The 18,125-nt window shown below is 41.5% G+C and overlaps 1 protein-coding gene across 3 annotated transcripts in view; it reads left to right on the top strand.

Annotated features, from left to right (window-relative positions):
• Positions 1-18,125, top strand: part of pvrl2l (PVR cell adhesion molecule related 2 like) — a 185,688-nt gene that overhangs the window by 61,350 nt on the left and 106,213 nt on the right. For all 3 annotated transcript variants that reach the window (XM_037538484.1, XM_017708498.2, XM_017708497.2), the window contains exons 2-3: positions 15,133-15,242; positions 16,990-17,233. In XM_037538484.1, coding sequence (XP_037394381.1) covers positions 15,133-15,242; positions 16,990-17,233 — 354 coding nt within the window. The remainder of the gene's footprint in view (positions 1-15,132; positions 15,243-16,989; positions 17,234-18,125) is intronic.

Raw genomic sequence — 18,125 nt, 5'->3', positions numbered from 1 at the left:
TTCTGTTGGTCAGCTAATTATCCCTGCTTGATTCATGTTTTGATTTTGATTGAAGATGATGATGGTTACAGTAACACTACATGGTGCATATATCAGATTACTGTGATGTTGCGGCTAGGCTAACATTAGCTTGTTTACAATGCTAAGGCCACTGTTCAGCACTGTTTTACCAGTGTGTGTGCTCCATGCTGTTTACCTGCCCCCTTCAGTTGCCATGAACTTTGGAGGCAGGACTGGAGAGCAGCTCAGAGGAGAGGAGAAGGAATCCTACTTATTGTGAATTTGCTGGTGGTGCAAATGAAATTATATATGCAGCTAGTTTTAAACTAACTACTGTCAATACATGGTTTTGCTGCTGTGACTGGCTACAGGCCTCCTTCTTTCTGACAGTGTAGAAAAGGTAAAAAAATGATTTTGGCACTCACACTGACGTTATATAAACAGCAGCAGCTCAGTTCTTCAAGCATGGCAGCTGTCCTCACCTTCACTGTTGCTTTGTTTGACCTAACCTATCGCCATTTCTCTTTTGGCTCATTTAACATCCAGGTGACGCTCGCCGAAGCATGCTACACAAGTGTCCTCGATTAAGGTTAAACCATCTGGGACTGGCGTGCCCCTCCATATTTTACCTCAATGGGAGTCCTTAAATGAGTGAAAGAGCTTTTCTATAAATACAAGCTCTGTTGTGTGAAAAGCGAACATCTGCTTGTCTGTTCTTGATGCGCCTGATCTGCTGCTTATCCCAGATCAGCTTTAGGAGCTTTTCACATGAAAGTTGGATGCTGGCCTTAAAGTAACGCAGCACTGCACAGTTCTGGCTAATGCCATGAATGAGGCTGTGGACGGCAGTCGCCTAGAGGGATGAGCAATTGTGTACGGAATGCAGATCTGCTCTTGTAAAACTCAGTTCTTTTAAAACATTCCTGGAATAACATACTTGGCCATTTAAACTCTTCAGTGCAGTCACACACACACACACACACACACACACACACACACACACACACACACACACACACACACACACACACACACACACTTTACCATGGTGAGTTTTTCCAGTAATACAATTAACCTCTGATTCAGCAAGAAGACCCCCTCCTAAGACAGTACTAATCCTGACCAGATGAGTCTCCTCTCTGTTTCTTTTGCTTTTTCCTGTCCTTCTTCTATTCTTTTGTTTCTCTCTCTCTCTCTCTCTCTCTCTCTCTCTCTCTCTCTCTCTCTCTCTGTTGTTTTGGTTTTTTTTGTGTGTGTGTCAGGACATGACTGATGGTTGACTCTGGTCACTTCTGCAAAGCACCTTGCACCCCAAAGGCAGTCTGGGAAATGTATTCTTTCTCTAAAGCGATTGGCAAGTGTATGCTCTGGTTTAGGGAATTCACAGCCTGCACGCTGTAATTATGGTGGCAGCGGCTTTCCTTTGTGGCTGTGACGTGTGGTAATGGGGGAAAATCGATGTTTCGCTCCTGCTGTGGTGGGGATATAGCAGTCCAAACAAACACACGGAGCCTTAGAAACAGCCTGGCATTGATAAAAGCGATGCGCCTTGCTTCCTTGTTTGGCTGCTTGTTTACATGCTGCTGAGGTAATTGTAGTCCACCCTCCCTTTTACCAAGAGTGCTGCTAGCTAACAGCTTCACTTAGCCGGAATCAATTCTAACAGAATAATCAAACTAGCACTGGCCTAATGAGGAGTGAGAGCCTATGCGGTAAATAGGCTGTAACAACCATAGTCTCTCTTTCCCTCTTTATCTCTGTATGTCTGTCTACCCCTGAACGCTTACTCCTTCTAGCCCTCATCCCATCCAGTCTGTTTTCCTCTCTCTGTATGCGGTGCTAGTGTAAATGCATGGCCCTAGGACAGGAAGCCTCCTCTAAAGGCACTTAAATAATATTGTGGTCTGGTCGCTGTCCAGCCTGTGGCCCCTAGCAACAGGGCATGAAGCAGACTATAGTAATGGACAGAGTGTAATGTGTGCGTACATGCACTGACCTTCCTCTCTGATCTCAATCTGTCTTTCTCTTTGTCATCCTCTCTCCCTCCTTCTCTTCTTATCTCTCACCACACTCTCACCCTCTTCCTCTATAGCTCCCTCTTCTCTTTACTACTCTTTCTGTCTCTCTCTCTCTCTCTCTCTCTCTCTCTCTCTCTCTCTCTCTCTCTCTCTCTCTCTCTCTCTCTCTCTCTCTCTCTCTCTCTCTCTCACTCACTCACTCACTCACTCACTCACTCACTCACTCACTCACTCACTCACTCACTATACCTCCATAAGCCATGATGGTTTCACCAAGCAGGGGAGCATTTAATGATGGTATTGCTCTGTTGTTGATAATCTCAACTTTACTACAATATTTTGTTTTTTTAATGTTGTTTTTTCAAGAAATACCTCTTCAGGAAACTGCCTTAGGTCTCCCTCTTTCTCTGTTCCAATTGCCATTTTCTTTGTGCATTTCTCCTCCACCTGTTCATTGTTTACATATTGCCCTTCTCTCTCATTCACTCTCTCCTGGCTTTCCTCAATTACCCCCACCCCCCTTCATTGTCTTTGATCTATTTAATTCCTTTAGCTGAGGCCAAGTGTTTTGTTCCATCTTTTTACTCATTGCCCTTCATCTCTTCATTCTTCCTCTCTCTCCTTTCTCTTCATCTCTCGTTTCTGACTCCTTACGTTCACCTCTGTCTCTCACTTTATAAGAAAATGATGAGGAAGGTAAGAGGAAAGAAATAGGAAGAAGGAACAGATGGACCTCTAAATCTCCTTTTCTATCTTCTCTCTTCTGTCTTCTCTTCTCATGCTTTCATGCTTACCTCCCTCAGTGTTCTCTTTTGCCACACCCACCTTCTATCTCCTGCTCTTTTATCAACCCCCTCCATTTTGTTGCCTCTCTCGCACTCTTGCTCTCCTCCACCTCTCTCTTTTTCTCCCCCAACCCCCACCCCCCTTCTGCAGGTTAGGTGCAGGCAGCATAAATGTTGGCTGTCAATAATTTAATAAGAAGGGGAGCGCTCCCCCTCCATCTCTTAAGCAGCTTGATAAATAATACATGCCTCGAAACGCTGAGCAGGGCTGCCGGTCCTGGCCTGGCCTTTTGTGTGTGTGAAGCGATCAAATGAATGTATGTGTAAATACCTCGACAAATATACACAAACACGCAGGCCCAGGGCACAGTCTTTCACTCCTCTACACACACACAAATGCGCATTCCCAACCTGAACACAAGGATTAGCAGGAATAATTCATGTCTGCATAGTTGGGAGGAAGCAGAGGTGTGCATGCACAGATATACACTGAACAGATATAGAAATGCATAACTTTTGGTTTTTAACTTTTGGCAGCATGGCCATTATACAGGTGTAACTTACTTTGGGGACAAGGCACTATAATGTGCAGTTTTTTGTTGAGCAACACCTATGGCCCATATGCCCCAAGCCACACAGGTGGCTCATAAAAAGTTAGTTAGCACAATTGAAGTTGGGACAAACAATCAGAAATGATCTTGTGGAAGGTCTTTGGGATGCTTAATGTCTTTACGAGGGCATTGATATCAATGCAGTTCAATATCATAACCAACAAGAGTGGGCAAGAATTCACTCTGAACAGCCAATAGAGGGCTGGAGAACAGATCTTCACAAAAGAATCTTGATTTCAGTAGAAGGGAGGCAGTGTGTTATGGTATTGTCTGGGTGAGTGTTTTTCTGATATCAGTGTTGTGAACAGACTGGACCATGGTGGTGGGTTTTGGTATGGGCAGACATACACAGTGGACAGTGAACTCAAGTGCATTTAATCAGTGGCAATTTAGGTACCGTGGTGAGACTGTTGTACCACTCATCCACTTATATTGCCTCACTTAACACAACTACACACAGCCCCATCTCACAGGGATCTGTACATACTCCTCAACAGCTTAAAATGTCCCAGTTCTTCCATGATCTGCATGCCAGACGTCACCCACTGAGCACCTTTGGGATGCTCTGAATACACGTATATGCAGCTCCCAGCAATATCCACAAATTCTGCATGGCTATAGCAGAAAAGGGGAATAACGTTCCACAGTCAACCTGTTAAGCTCTGTGCAATGGTGGCTAATGGTGGTCACAACAGATACTTAATGTGGGGATTTTGTTTCATGACCCACTCTGATTTTTGGGATATGATGAGCATGTTTTCTGCAGTCTTTGAAACAGTTGAGTGTTGCGCTTCTATTTTTTTCAGTGTATATGCGTAGGCATTTATTTAGGAATGTACTAGTACACATTTGTAATATTAATAATTAACCATTTCACTGCTTCTTACCAAATCTGAACCATACTAGTACATGATTACAGAAGTGTTTTCACATCATAATTGTTAGCAGACGACATGTGGAACATTTGTCCCTAATATTACACGAGAAGGACCACTGTAACTGAGAACATGGCTGTCATTGCAAAAACTATGCTCCTAAACTGAGATTGTCACGTGACACACAATACATTATAAATAGTGGTCCACTGGCATGGACTGTGATGGTGTGCAAACAGCTCCTGTATTATTTTGAATAGATTTTAGGGTAATAGTTAAAGTTGTTAAACAGGTTGAAAGTCAACTGTTGTATAAGAGAATTGGGCAAACTGACAGCCTTGGCACACATATGTCTCTCTGCTGTTGAGGGAGAAAAGCTGTTGCCTTCTCTTATAGGGCGTGAGAGCACAGGCCTTCACTACACAGACACACCCACACACACTCTGTCTCAAGGGGACTGGAGATGGGGCTTGAGCTGCTGCTTCTGCTGTTTCACTGTCCCCCAAGGGGAAAACGGTGAAAAATTGCACCTAGCGCGCACACACACACACACGCAAAAACACGTACACACATGTAGACTCATACACATGCTTTTCTCTCACACAGGAGCTGCATCATATATTAACTTCAGACTTCCTCCACAATTCTCATGAATTCCCTCCAGCCCTCCAGCACTGTAGATGGTGTAGGGATGGATGTATGTATGGATGTACAGATGTGTGATGTATAAGCTAGCCCACTCTTGATTTGTAAATATTTAAAACTCTCTCTCTCTCTCTCTCTCTTCTCTCTCTCTCTCTCTCTCTCTCTCTCTCTCTCTCTCTCTCTCTCTCTATATATATATATATATATATATATATATATATATATATATATATATATATATATATATATATATATATATATATATATATAGAGAGAGAGAGAGAGAGAGAGAGAGAGAGATATTAGTGTGTGTGTGTCTGTGTGTCTGTCCTTGTATGTCCATTTTTTTATTTAGCATTCTTTTTTTTTTTAATATTTTGCTTAAATGACAACAAGCACTTGAGCACAAACATGAATTTGTGCAAAAGCATCTAGTGATTAGGTCAAATCCACCTGAAGGGATAAGGGGAAAATGCCTTTTTTGTACAAATGTGTTAACATGGTCAGTGTCACAAATTTGCATAAATTTCAATAGTGACCCAACACTAGTGCAGAATTTCGTATATTTTCTTTTTCGACACAACTTTTAAGTTTTTAACTTTTCAAAAAAGTTTGTTTATTTCAGATTGATTCAGAGGAGAGAAAAACAGTTTTTCAATGGGCTCTCACACATTTTGACCACGCTGTGTGTATGAAGAAAGACAGTGTAAAGAGGGAGATGTTTGTGATATTGTGAGTGGCAGAGCAGAGAAGCAACAGAGGTCCATTTTTCAAGAGATGGCCTAGTAGATAAAGGAGGAAAGATGAAAGGAATAAAGCTGAGAAACCCACAAGATGAAAGAGTGCAAAGTGAAATGAAGGAGGGAGACAGATAGGCTCGAGGAGAAACGACAGAGATGAAAGCGAGACAGAGAAGAATGCCGGAGGACAGCAGGGAGTAGGGCACAGCACGACCTTGAGAGAGGGGGCATTGGTGGGAGAGAGAAAGACACAGACAAACGCAGACAGAAGAGAAAGGGGAGAGGGACAGAAATGAGTGAGACGAGCAAGAAGGAGTCTGTTGGCTGTCTGCTTGATAGGCAGCAGAGTGAGGGGCACAGATTCAGGCTGTGTGTGTGTGTGTGTGTGTGTGTTCCTTCAACTCCTTGTCCGGATCAGGGGTGGGCCACCTTGCATGTCTGTCTGGCAGGGGGTGTGCGAGCGAAGGACGAAGAGGCTGAGAAAGGCAAGATAAAGGGAGGAAGATTACTAGGTAGGGAGAGGCAGCAGGGAGTTAGGCCCAGAGAAAAAGGGGCTCTGAGTCAGAGGGTGTAATAATGCAGCGTTAGAAAGGGAACGTGTGATATTTAGAGACGGAGACTGAAGCCTCAGTGACACCGCGGGGTAAGTTGAAGTGGACGAGAAGGCGACGGAAGAAAAGAGGGAAGAACGAAAGAAGGAGCGAGGTGACCTAGGTGTCATTTTCTCTTTGGGCGTTTGGCTTTGGTCACGGTACCCGCAGAGCTAATGGATTCGGATGTGTGTGATTTAAGCAGTGTGAAGGTCTTCTTTAATATGTCAGAGGTATCATCACTGCACCAGCAGGAATCACAAGCTCCACACTGCTCTCCCTTTCCTTCACCGTACTTTACTTTTGTTTTCCAGCGCGCTCTATTTATGCGCGGCAGCTACTCCTATTCGTAATTACGGGCTCGGTACTTGACCGGCTGCAAACTCCTCATTTATCATGGTGATTTGTGAGGTATGAGGAAATCACAGCCTGTCGTGTGTGTGTGTGTGTGTGTGTGTGAAGCGAGCTATCTCACGGCGCTTTTCTTGTTTTCACCTCAGAAAACGGCTAAATCCACGCTCGGTGCCTCCGTCTCGACAAAACTCTCCGTAAGTACGTCATAAATCAGCGGGCAGAGCGTGTGAAGGCTGGGCGTCGGCAGCGCGCCCTTCTGTGAAATTCGCGACAGGGCAGACAGAACCGCAGTGCTAATTATTTTCCCTGCTCGTCGCTTTTGTAAAAAAGGAAACCTCACCATCTTTTTCTAGCCTTCACACATATGTGGCGGGAACGAGCTCGAGGCGACCCAGCGCGAGAAATACCTCAGGCGTCGCGTGGTCGAGGCCAGCGGCTGAGGGCGTTAAGCCTGGCCCGAACGTGAAACGGGCGGTTCTTCGGTCTCGCGCCCTGTCGATGCTCCTGGTTTGCGCAGAATGGAACGCTTTGTGACGTCATCAGAAACGAACTAAGGCGAACTAATGCAGGAAATGCTGTTGATGTGAACTGAGGTGATGGGCGAGCAGACCTCGACAGGACGGATGAAATATGGGAGGCAGAACATTCGTTTGTTTGTAATTAAATGCTGTCCTGCAAGCTAAAAAACTTAAATGAAACTAGAAAACACTGCATCCAATTTACGCCTAGACGCACTATGTACGGTTTATTTATTTGTTGTTGTTGTCGAACCTAAAAGAAGTAGCATTAATAATTTAGTGGAGTAAACACTAAAACATACCGTCTGTGCACTGGTGAGGCCGGATTTTGCGGGAGTTTTTGGGCCACATTGATCTTATTAACTTCACGCACACCAGGCTGAACAAGAAGATCTGGCTGGATGTTTAGGCCCCAAAGGAAGACCAACGTTGTGCTGATGAAGACATGATGACAATAGTAGATAATTCACTAAAATTCTCGGAAAACATGACTTTGACCAAGTTTTGACGGAGTGCTTTTTTGTGTTTTTTCAGCACATCAAATTCATCTGCTCATTAGGGCCTGAAGCACAGGCGATATAACGATATGTTCTTCTGCATTTTGTGTGCAATTACACACTTCCGCCACAGAGGTCTCCAAATCCCAACATAGAGCAGCCTTTAACCGATAAAAGTTAACTGGATAAAATCAATACAGTGCATTGTATGTTTTGCTACACATTGTTCGACCCTTTTAGAACAACATTTAATAGTCTTAAGAGTCTGGTTCGTCTGTCAGTATCTCTTGAACCTACTTTGAGTCTATTGTGTGTGCAAAGGATTGTAGGCAACAGAAGACCCTGAAAGATGCTTTGGTAACATCCTCTAAAATTGTGCACGCTGTCTTTAGAGCAGCTTCAGAGCACAGGACCTAAGGGCATGGCAAACGTGGGGAACGCAGGGGTCATCACCCTCATTCTCAGTCATGCGATTCTGCCCTCTTCACTTTTCGCATATTGTGCGTTTCCTGAGTTGAACTCGTGACTGACAGTCGCACAAATCACTGAAGAAACAACACCCTTTTTAAACGAATAGCAATTGTTATTTGATATTTTTGCTTTGGACTGGTTGATAAGGACAAAAATATTGTAAAAAAATCTATTTCCGTTTACACACTGAGCCCCTCGGTCGCCTGTGTGCGTGAGCCGCTTTCCTTTTTGGACACAGGGAGCATCCAGCTGCTGCTGGAGGACAGAGAGATGATGCCGGAAACAGCAGCCTTTCTTTGCTAATAGGTTTCATATAGAAAAAACAAGCAATTAGGATTTATTGTGATTTTTCCACGTGTTTTGTCAAATGATAGTCAACGTGTATCAGTGCATTTGCATGAGTGTGCCATATGTGGTGAGTTTTAGGCCTTTTCACACAAAGTCCGTTTTTACAGACGAAGAAAAAAGGTCAGCATTTGAAACCGTGCACACAGATATTCGCATGACGTCTGAAGCTGAATGACTGTGGCGCTGCGGAAAGTTTTTTAAATGGAGCTCATTAGATTGTGGATCTCGGATGCATCAGTAAGCAGGCTGACCAATCAGAGCCGATTTGTCATGGTTACTGCTGTAGTTTATTTGCTTGTTTTTAGTGCTCGGAGCTCTGAAATGTTAGCTTCAGTAACTTAACAGTTACTGCTCGATGAATACGTTCATCTCTGCACTCTCAGAGCGATAAAAAGCACGTCAGAATTTCTTACTGCCCTCCCGAGGACCTACCTCTCTGTAGACTGCAGCATAGCTCTTGGAGCACAGCGAAAATGGCAGTTTTAGAATCTACGTAGACAGAGACTGTCCTTTCATAGTTTAGAAGCCCATGTATACACCGAAAGGCCTGGTAATGCTTGGTAAGGGTGCTGTTTTCTCTTTTACCATGTTTTCTGCCAGCAATGTTTCTTGCCTTTTTTATGTTTGGCCATTCCCTATAAGCCACCCTTTAAAACGAGGCCACATTAGGTGTTGCATAGATACTGCTTAGAATGGTGACTGTTCAATATGAAAGCAGTGAAAAGATCTCATAATTGTCAGCTTACACTTTCACAAGTTAGCCTTTGTTATCTGTACTATTTATAGTTGCTCAGTGCAAAATGAGTCATTTCCAAAGTATTCATTTCTGTGGTATCAGTCTCCCCCCTCCCTAGTTTTAAGATAAGAAAAACCTTAGACTATAAGATGCTATGAGACTTGAAGCTTCAATGCATAAACAGAAGATGAAATCCTTTAAGTGACGGTGCTGCTTGTTCTTCATAGCGCCTTTGTTTTTTTATTTAAAAAAAATAATAATCTAAAGACGACATGCTGGCATGCCTGCACTTTTTTTGTCATCCTTAAATAAAGCCTATCACTGGTGCACAGACACGCCAACTGTTTTGTGAAGTGCTGGCATGCCGCTATGTTTTAATCACAGCAAATAGCAAAATCAGGACTGGAATATCAACGCTTGAGCGAGTGGTGTGTATTTGTATAAATGCAAATGTCTTCCATTTTCTGTTCCCTCACTATCCCTTGCTTCATGCAGGTGTCTCTGATTGCCCACTATGAATAAGCCTGAGAAAAGGGAGTACAATTAACGTTCAGTCATTGCATTACATAATAAAGAGAAGGCATTGGTGGGAAGAGGTAAGGGAGCGGAAAGGACAGGTGGTTGATGTGGAGAATGGGATTTGGAATGAATGTGAGGTAAATCAGAAAAAATATGGGGAATGAGAAGAATGCAGACATGAGAGAGAGGAGTGAGCTGATGTACTGCATCTCTTGACATCTTATTCGGTGGTGCTGGACTGACAGGCCATTATGTTCCTTCAGGGGGAAATTCTGCCTCACTGGCTGACTCACACTATGAATGGCCTTCACATTATAGCAGTGAGCAGCACATAAGTGGACGCATGCACATAAGCAGATATTCCCTCAGACCCTCACACTAGTCCCCTGGACTCTTTATTTAATTATTTTTCAGCTTTTCTCTATTTTTCCCCCCATAACAATATGTATCCCCCTATCAGTGAGTGATTACTGCACAACATGTTTCGAAATGTATGGCATGTTTCTCATTTGGAGTATTTGAGAAGTCGAACAAATTGAATATTTTTTGAGTAGAGCCGTTATAAGAACTGATAATTCGGTGCCTGAAGTATGGCGTGTGAGGGGTGGAGGGGTGGGGGCTTGCAGAGAGGAGTGGAAATCATTACAGAAGACTCTAAATAAGGAACATGGCTTTAGGATACAGTTTCAGAGAGAATCTCACTAACAGTTTCAACATTTAAATATGATAAAAGTTAAAAACTCAAGCAGTGTCTAATGAGGGCAATGGAATGGAAATACAATCTTACTGACTCAATCTTAACCAAAACTGGGCCACATTAGTCACATAAGCGATTGTAAACGACCCTGTTCTTATATATAACACTCAGCAAATTTAACTCGTTTGCCCATCTATCAGATCTTTTTGTCACAATGTTTTTCTTTTAATCTGTCATGATTTCAAATATTAATGCTGGTCTCTCTTCATACTTCTCTGTCAGATCTGAATGCCTGTTCAATGTTAAGCTGTACAAATAATTTTAAATGGCATTATATGAATAAATGGTAATGTAAAATAAGAATGAAATAGATGTTTTGAACTGATTTCCCTCCTGTAGCCTGTTATAATGTTCTTTTGAGAAGTAAAGTGTGACCACTTTATGACCCCAATGTGTTTGGTCTGTTCTTTTTAAAGAGTGATCATAGTTCCTGCTAAAGAACAGAAAGCTTAACTGCACAGCCAGGCTGTTTCACTTTGCTCTGTAGACATAATGCAACCCAGCTCACTATTTCCATATGTATAGATATGTATATTTCCTGCAGTTTCTGCTTTTTGCATGTGTAAACTCTCAAAAACCACACATCTTACAGAGCAGAAGCACTCAGAAACACACAGATTGTATTCACACTTTGTCCCAAGTTTGCTAGATTCCCAATAATTTCATATTCTTCATAACACCAAAGGCTTCACCCTGTCATTAGATAACATTTGCTTTTCTGCTCTGCTGGCACATATCACTCACTGTTCAAGCTGCATAATATTAACTGTGAACTCTCTGGGGTTTGCAAATGTGGGGTCATTTAGAGTTTAATGCAGTGGTGGAATATGTGCCAAAATGGATTCACTGTGCAACTATGTTCCTCTCAGTGTGTACATACAGTATGGGGAAATGGGAGGAAATGCCCCTCTAAAGAACAATGTTAAATTAAAGGTCAGCCATATTTGTGCATTAATTTAATGTGTTCAGGCTGATGGTGGAAAAATCTTTGTAGAGTTAGGGCTGGGGTCGGCAATGCAAATGTTAAGAAGAGCCATTTTATCCTTTCGAAAAAATCAGCCCATCTGGGGAGCGACATAACATTAGAACTGTTATCTCCATTTATTAAAGCAACATTTTACCATCTTGGCTGTAAATATGTCTCAGCAAGTGCTAATGACCCAGTGTAGGCTAAAAAAAAAAAACACAAAGAAAACGAAAACTCAGACTAGCTTTGCTCTGCTTTCCGCTTTAGCTCAGTTACAGCTGCTTTTCTTCCATTTTTCTTACATCACTGGCAGGAAAATAAGTCCATTTGTCTCAGAATGTTCGATTCTCATGCTATTGCCGTTTCACTAGCTACTAGCTACTGGCTAGACTGATGTAGCTGTTATATATTTACTCCAGCATTTAAAATCGGCTGGCAGAGCTTTATTTTACTGCAGAGGGTTATTTTGTTTTTACCTAAAAATTAAATTCTGCAGTACTGTACAAAAGTCAGAGACCACCGCTCATTTATTTAAACTACGCGTTTATCAAGGAGGTCATTTTTCAGGAGGTATTTCTGAGCAGGTTAGACATAAGAAAGCCACTTGCATAAGTGAAGGGAAAATCAAAAGGAGTTCAAATTAATCTCCACTTAAGTAAGCTCCGCTTAAGTTCTGGAAAAAATTCACAGGTGTTTCTGTCCATCCTTAAATTATTAGAAGACGAGACACCACTATGGGTCTGAAAAGATGTGTAGCTGTCAGGAAGCTGTTTCCGAGAAAAGGAAATAAACACAAAAGAAGAAAGTATGTAAATGAAGGAAGAAGCTGCTGCTGTTCTTATAACAATGGATTGACCACTCCAGTGTCCAGACCTCAATATTATTGTATGTGTTTAGGATTAGTTGGATGGTGAGAAGCAGAAATGCAACCTAGCTTCTGAGACTGAAATTCGGAGGTGTGGGAAAATATCCTTGAAAAACTGAATGCCCCTTGAAAAGAATGGAAGCTGTAATGAAGGCAGTGGACACACTGCATGCTGGAAAATGTGATATTATATTTGATTGTTAAGACTTAGATGTCATTTTCTGTTGTTCCTGCTTTTATGTATCTGTGTGCGCTTGTTTTAAATACGTTTTCATTTGATGCAGCCCAGGGCTTTCAACATGAGTTAAGTATGTACTTGTTTTTCTTTTATTGTCTTCTGAGGGTGCTGCAGAAGGAGGTCTTTGAATAGCTTTAATTAGAGTCAAGTTTTTGAAAAGTATATTATTCATCTTCTTAGTTTGATGCACTTGAAAACTTGAAAAAAATGTATGATCCAGTTCAGGCATAGATGACTATTATTTTGTACAGTATATTTATCTAATCTACCCATTGGTTTGAACACAGTTGAAGGTCTGCTTTTGTTTAAACATATTTGTCCACTGGTTGGTTACAGCAAGTGGTGTTTGTGTGTGCTCCCACATGCTGTAGCGATGACTGAGCTGGTGGCTGATGGAGTCAGTGCATTGAGTGCACTCCTGCAGTAGCCCTCATGCTGTTTGATGGCCTTTGACTCCAGTAGCTCAGGGAGATCCCTTGTGCCTTTTGCTACATGAGCCTGCAATGGAAACTCTTAGAGCAGAACAGAGGTGGTTTATTTTAACCTCTACATCTCACTCTTTGCTGCTCACACTACTCTTCCTAATCTGGTGCAGAAAAAGTACTCTATGGATACAGTACGACATGCTCTCTTCATGATTCGAGGCTGCATTCACAATTCAGCATTCGTTAATATTTAAACAGCAGTTGGATGAATTAAACTTTTACTTTTTCATGAGATCCACTTATAGCAAGTGGTTTTATTTACCAAAACAGCCATAATTATTTTAGGTTTAAGAGAATTTTATCTCTTAGGTTTAAACAGGCCATTTTTTACTGAGCAAAGGCTGATATGTGACAATGAATAATATATATTACTATAAAAGATGTATGTAAATGAAAGTAAAATTGGGCCTGGAGATGTATTGCCAGTGTGTATGTATGTAGGGCTACTGCGGTCATCTTTTGAACACCACATGATTTGGATGATTTACCAGCAAGATCTGTAATACTAACATAAAAATTCACTCACAAAACTTAATCTTTGTTTACAGTAGTGATGTTTTGTTGCACGATTCTAGTGCTGTGACATTCACAACAAGCGTTAAGTAATTCACAACAAAGAACACTATGCCTTGTGTGCATGCGATTACAGATGTTGATAGAACGCAAAAAGTTTGTTGTTGTTCATTGTTGCAGCTCTACATCAGACTTAAAATTAGGCTAAACATTGGCTTTTCTCAAAAACACTAATATTACAGTATAATACAAATTGCATTCATATAGTAAGTAATGATTTTACTCTTTTAGATCTTCCTCTACACTAGGAGTTGCATTGTTATTCAAAAATATGCACTGGACAGTATCCACTCCATCTTGGGTTTAACAGAAACTAATCAAAAGTGTTATAGGCTAGGATTTTTTTCTGCATGAACATGCACACTAATTAATTAGGGCTGCCTTGGTTTTGTGAAATTGAGTGTAGGGGGTGAAAAGCATTAAGCCCATGTCCACTGATTATATGGCTCATTTTGGAGTCAAATTAGATTTCTTTTTTTCTTACGCTGTTTGATTGTTGCTTATACTTTCTAAACATAGCCTAAAGTACAGATCACTGTGCCTCTATGTAAAATGTCTGAGCAGAAATGATCAGTTTCCACTCTGATTATAGTTCTGATCACATGAGAGGGGGAAAAAAGCTGACCCTGTTATTAGATCTGTGAAACTCACTGAATATTGAACATCGGTGCTGTCTGAGTCTAAAAGAAGTGTGTTTGATTGTGAAAGAGAGAGAGAGAGAGAGAGAGAGAGAGAGAGAGCGAGAGAGTGGTGGGAGATGAGAGCACCTACAGGTGTTGTCCCCTCTAACACAGACTTGCTCAAAGCAGTTACATGTTTATGCAAATGTATTTGTAAATTAGACAATCTACATATATAATATTTGATTCATCATAAATCAAAACTCTGTCCTCTCAGTCCTGAATGGTCACCTTTCACCTGGTTAAATGATGACTAGTTACCTTTCACCCAGTTAAACGATGACGGAAAAACCCAGTTCCAACTCCTGTACCATAGGCCGTCGGCATACCTGGTAGGATGGATTAGAGATGGGCATAAACACGTCCTTATCTCATGCCACAACGTCTCTCTCAAGAAATGTGCCATAAGCATTACAGAGACACTAAGGCCAAATAATTATATTGCTAAGTGTAATAAAAACATTCTTAAGACGAATATTATATGCTCAAAAGATGCAAACTGCAAATTTACAAGAGATAATTAAAACCCCTTCAGTTGTCCTTTTCCATTTTCAGGTGGTCAAAACAAAATAAAATCTCATCTGCTGTGGTAGTCCATGGGCTACATTTAATTACCAAATGTAAGGCAGGAGTGCGCTTATGTTTTTCTAATGAGTTTCTAACAAGTCTGAAGCTGCACTTGCTGGCTTCTTTGATTGAGTCATCACAGAAGCCAAAGCGTGGACTCATTTGAGCACAGCAATGTGGATGTGATTAGTGAGAGAATGAGGTGTGTATGTGAGCAAGGATCTTGAGTGTGGTTCTGATTTACTCCAGATTTGTGTCTGGGATGCCTAATGTTCATCCTTCTTCCCCTGCAGTGGTTCGGAGTCAGCGTGTGCGGGTGCTGCCTGAGGTGGAGGCCTATCCAAATGAATCTGTTAATCTGCGCTGTGAATTCACCAACCCAGGAAGCACTAAACTCACACAGGTACTGCCAGCATTACTCATGTAGTCAATTACTGTGAAAGTTCATTATTTAGTAAGTAAGTGCAAGGCAGTCAGCTTGAGAAAAAGTCAGCCAGTCAGTAATGGAGTCTGTCACTTCGTATTTTAGTCAGTCTGTAATTCAGTGACCCTGTTGCATTACGTGACTCAATGAGTCAATTAGTGATGCTGTATACATTCAGAAGTTGCCGTTTCAGTCCATTGTGCTGCAAAGATATATATGGGCATTCACAGATTTTTCAGTTTATTTAGCAGGCCAACGTCAACAAGGTGCACTCTGAGCAGTAATGATTGTAGTCCATCTGCTTGTTGCTGTACAACTTGTCACCCTGTAGCCCAACCATCAGTGGAAGATATTATTTAGGGCTGGACCATTTTCAGCTAGTATACACACACACACACACACACACACACACACACACACACACACACACACACACACACATATATATGTAATATATAATACGTAATATATCTGACAGCAACCTGGGGCCAACAAAGAGGTAATGTTGAAAAAGTACTCACATGTTAACCCGACATCCTTAGAAGAACTACTTCACCTATTTTTGTTATAGAATTATGGTTAATTGTGTTGCAATACTACTCCCTGCTAGAGGAACTTCAAGTGATTTTTAAAGCTATGTACTTTCCGTATTAAAAAACAGGACTTTCCGTTTTCCATTGTTACAGCAGCATTTTCATATATTCAGCTAAACACTGGGACACGGAAGTTAAAAAATACTGCAAGTTTTTCTCTGTAAATCACACATAGCAGAGACAGTGAGTTTAGTCTACCACAGCCTTTTAAAGGCCCCATTATAACTTGGTGGTCTTAACAGTAAAAGTCAATTAAACATTATGTCTACATATTATTCAGTATTATTTATTACCTTTTTCTGATTCTGTTTCCTGGCGATAGATGGGAATCAGAAAACCTCTCCATTTGAAAGCTAGCTGTGCAGCTCCGAGTATTTTTTTTTTTTATGCTTAGGTGTTACACTGCAGCAAGTCATACGGAAGCTGAAGCACAAAGCATTTATTTTTTCGATTACTTTCACTAAAGGTACACTTAATTTGAGAATAATGCACATAGAAGGAGGCGAGCCGTAGTGTAGATAGAGCTAGCGTCACAGAGCATAGCAGAGGGAACAAATAGGCAGCTTCTTTACAAACCCCCTAAACAGAAAAAAAACTGACTACTGGGATATGTGCCCACACACTTCATCAACGTGAAACACCTTGTTTACAGGGTGCCTAACAGTACATTAATCCTCTCTAATTCTCTCTAACTTCTTAAACCAAAACGGGGGTCATTGCCTTTTACACATCGTCACCGGTTTACTTGTTCATCATCAATGATGAGTCAAGATAAAGACAAAACCTAATGCAGACTAAAAGACAGCCTCTAGTAAACCTCGCCTACTTGCACAGTTCTGTTGTGCAGTGGGAAGTGGACATGGGTATTTAGCCAGGGTATGGGTAGTTTTCAGGTCAGATTAGTATCTGTGATACTAACACACTGCTCCATGGAAAAAATGCTTTAATAAAGTGATCAGTAAGAGAAGATAGTGTTTAAAATGACTGCAGCTGAATTAAGTCGTATGTAAATGCTAGTAAGGGTGAGGAATGTGTCGGTTCCTTTGTACATTGTGACTGTAGTGAAGTGCTTGTTGATGTCAGCAGATTTTGAATATTCTGCTAGCTCTTTCAGAATTGTTTTTGACTCTCAGGTGTCATGGATCTTCGAAGCAACTGAGGGCCACAGGGAGAACATAGCGGTTTTCCACCCGACGTATGGTGAGAGTTTCCCCAAGTCAGCCTTTAAGGGCCGTGTCCAGTTCACCCAAGCTTCCCTGGAGTACCCCTCTATTAGAATTGACAGTGTGAGGATGTCCGATGCTGGCAGGTATACCTGTGAGTACGCCACGTACCCTAGTGGTAACGAACAGGGAACCACCACACTCATCATGCTTGGTAAGTTGCTTACAAAACATCAATTTATTCAGAGGCCAACAAATTAACAAACTATCTCAGATGACTAAATAACTACTAAATAACTAATTGGCTAAGTCTAAACTACCTAATTGAGACGCAGTTAAATCTAACTGTAGGATCTATGATCTTAAATTTTAGCCATAAAACTTGTTAATCTTACACTCTACCAGTTTACCCGAGTATTGTTGCATTGTTACAGTGTTGTCTTTTGTTCAAAGTGGATTAATAATAAAATGCTCCTAAGCTGTTATTACTGTGCTACAGCTTAAAGCTCACTTGTTGTCAAGAAGGGGGCAAATCTGTTCACACCTAAGTGCTTCTTTCATGAGAAGTGAACTTTCTCATTTTGCCCATTAGCTTGAGCCAAGCCTTGCAGTTGTACCGTCACATACCGCTTCATTTGTAGAGTCTATTATTTTGGCTTTAGATACCAGCTCACTGAGAAGGCCTGTTTGATAAAATACCCCCAGAAGCCCTCATCATCTGAAATGTTTTTGCGAGTACAGACCCAGGGCTGGATTTTGGCTATGATGCTTCCTGTTACCTCTGCTAACTGCAGCCTGTCTGCCATCTGTTTTAATGTTAATGGATCCCATTAACCAGCTTCATCATTTCAGTGACTAAGCCACTGCTATCATCAGCCCAAGGCTCAGAGTGAATCAGCACTGCCTCGACAAAGTGATCTGACTGCTTGTTAAGCGCCGTCTTATGTTCTTCATCTTTTGTTTCATAAACTCTGTGTACATTGTTGGCTTGTGTGTCGACACAAAAACTCTTATTTCTTGCTCTGAAATGTTTTTGATCTCCAAGTTCCTATCCATCTGTTTCTTTTCTTCTATTTTTCTCTCTCTTCTGTCCTCCACTTTCTTTT

This window comes from Pygocentrus nattereri, chromosome 1 (genome assembly GCF_015220715.1).
Source record: "Pygocentrus nattereri isolate fPygNat1 chromosome 1, fPygNat1.pri, whole genome shotgun sequence".
Lineage (NCBI taxonomy): Eukaryota > Metazoa > Chordata > Actinopteri > Characiformes > Serrasalmidae > Pygocentrus > Pygocentrus nattereri.
Note: the sequence above shows the minus strand (reverse complement) of the source record. Positions and strands in the feature narration are given on the sequence as shown.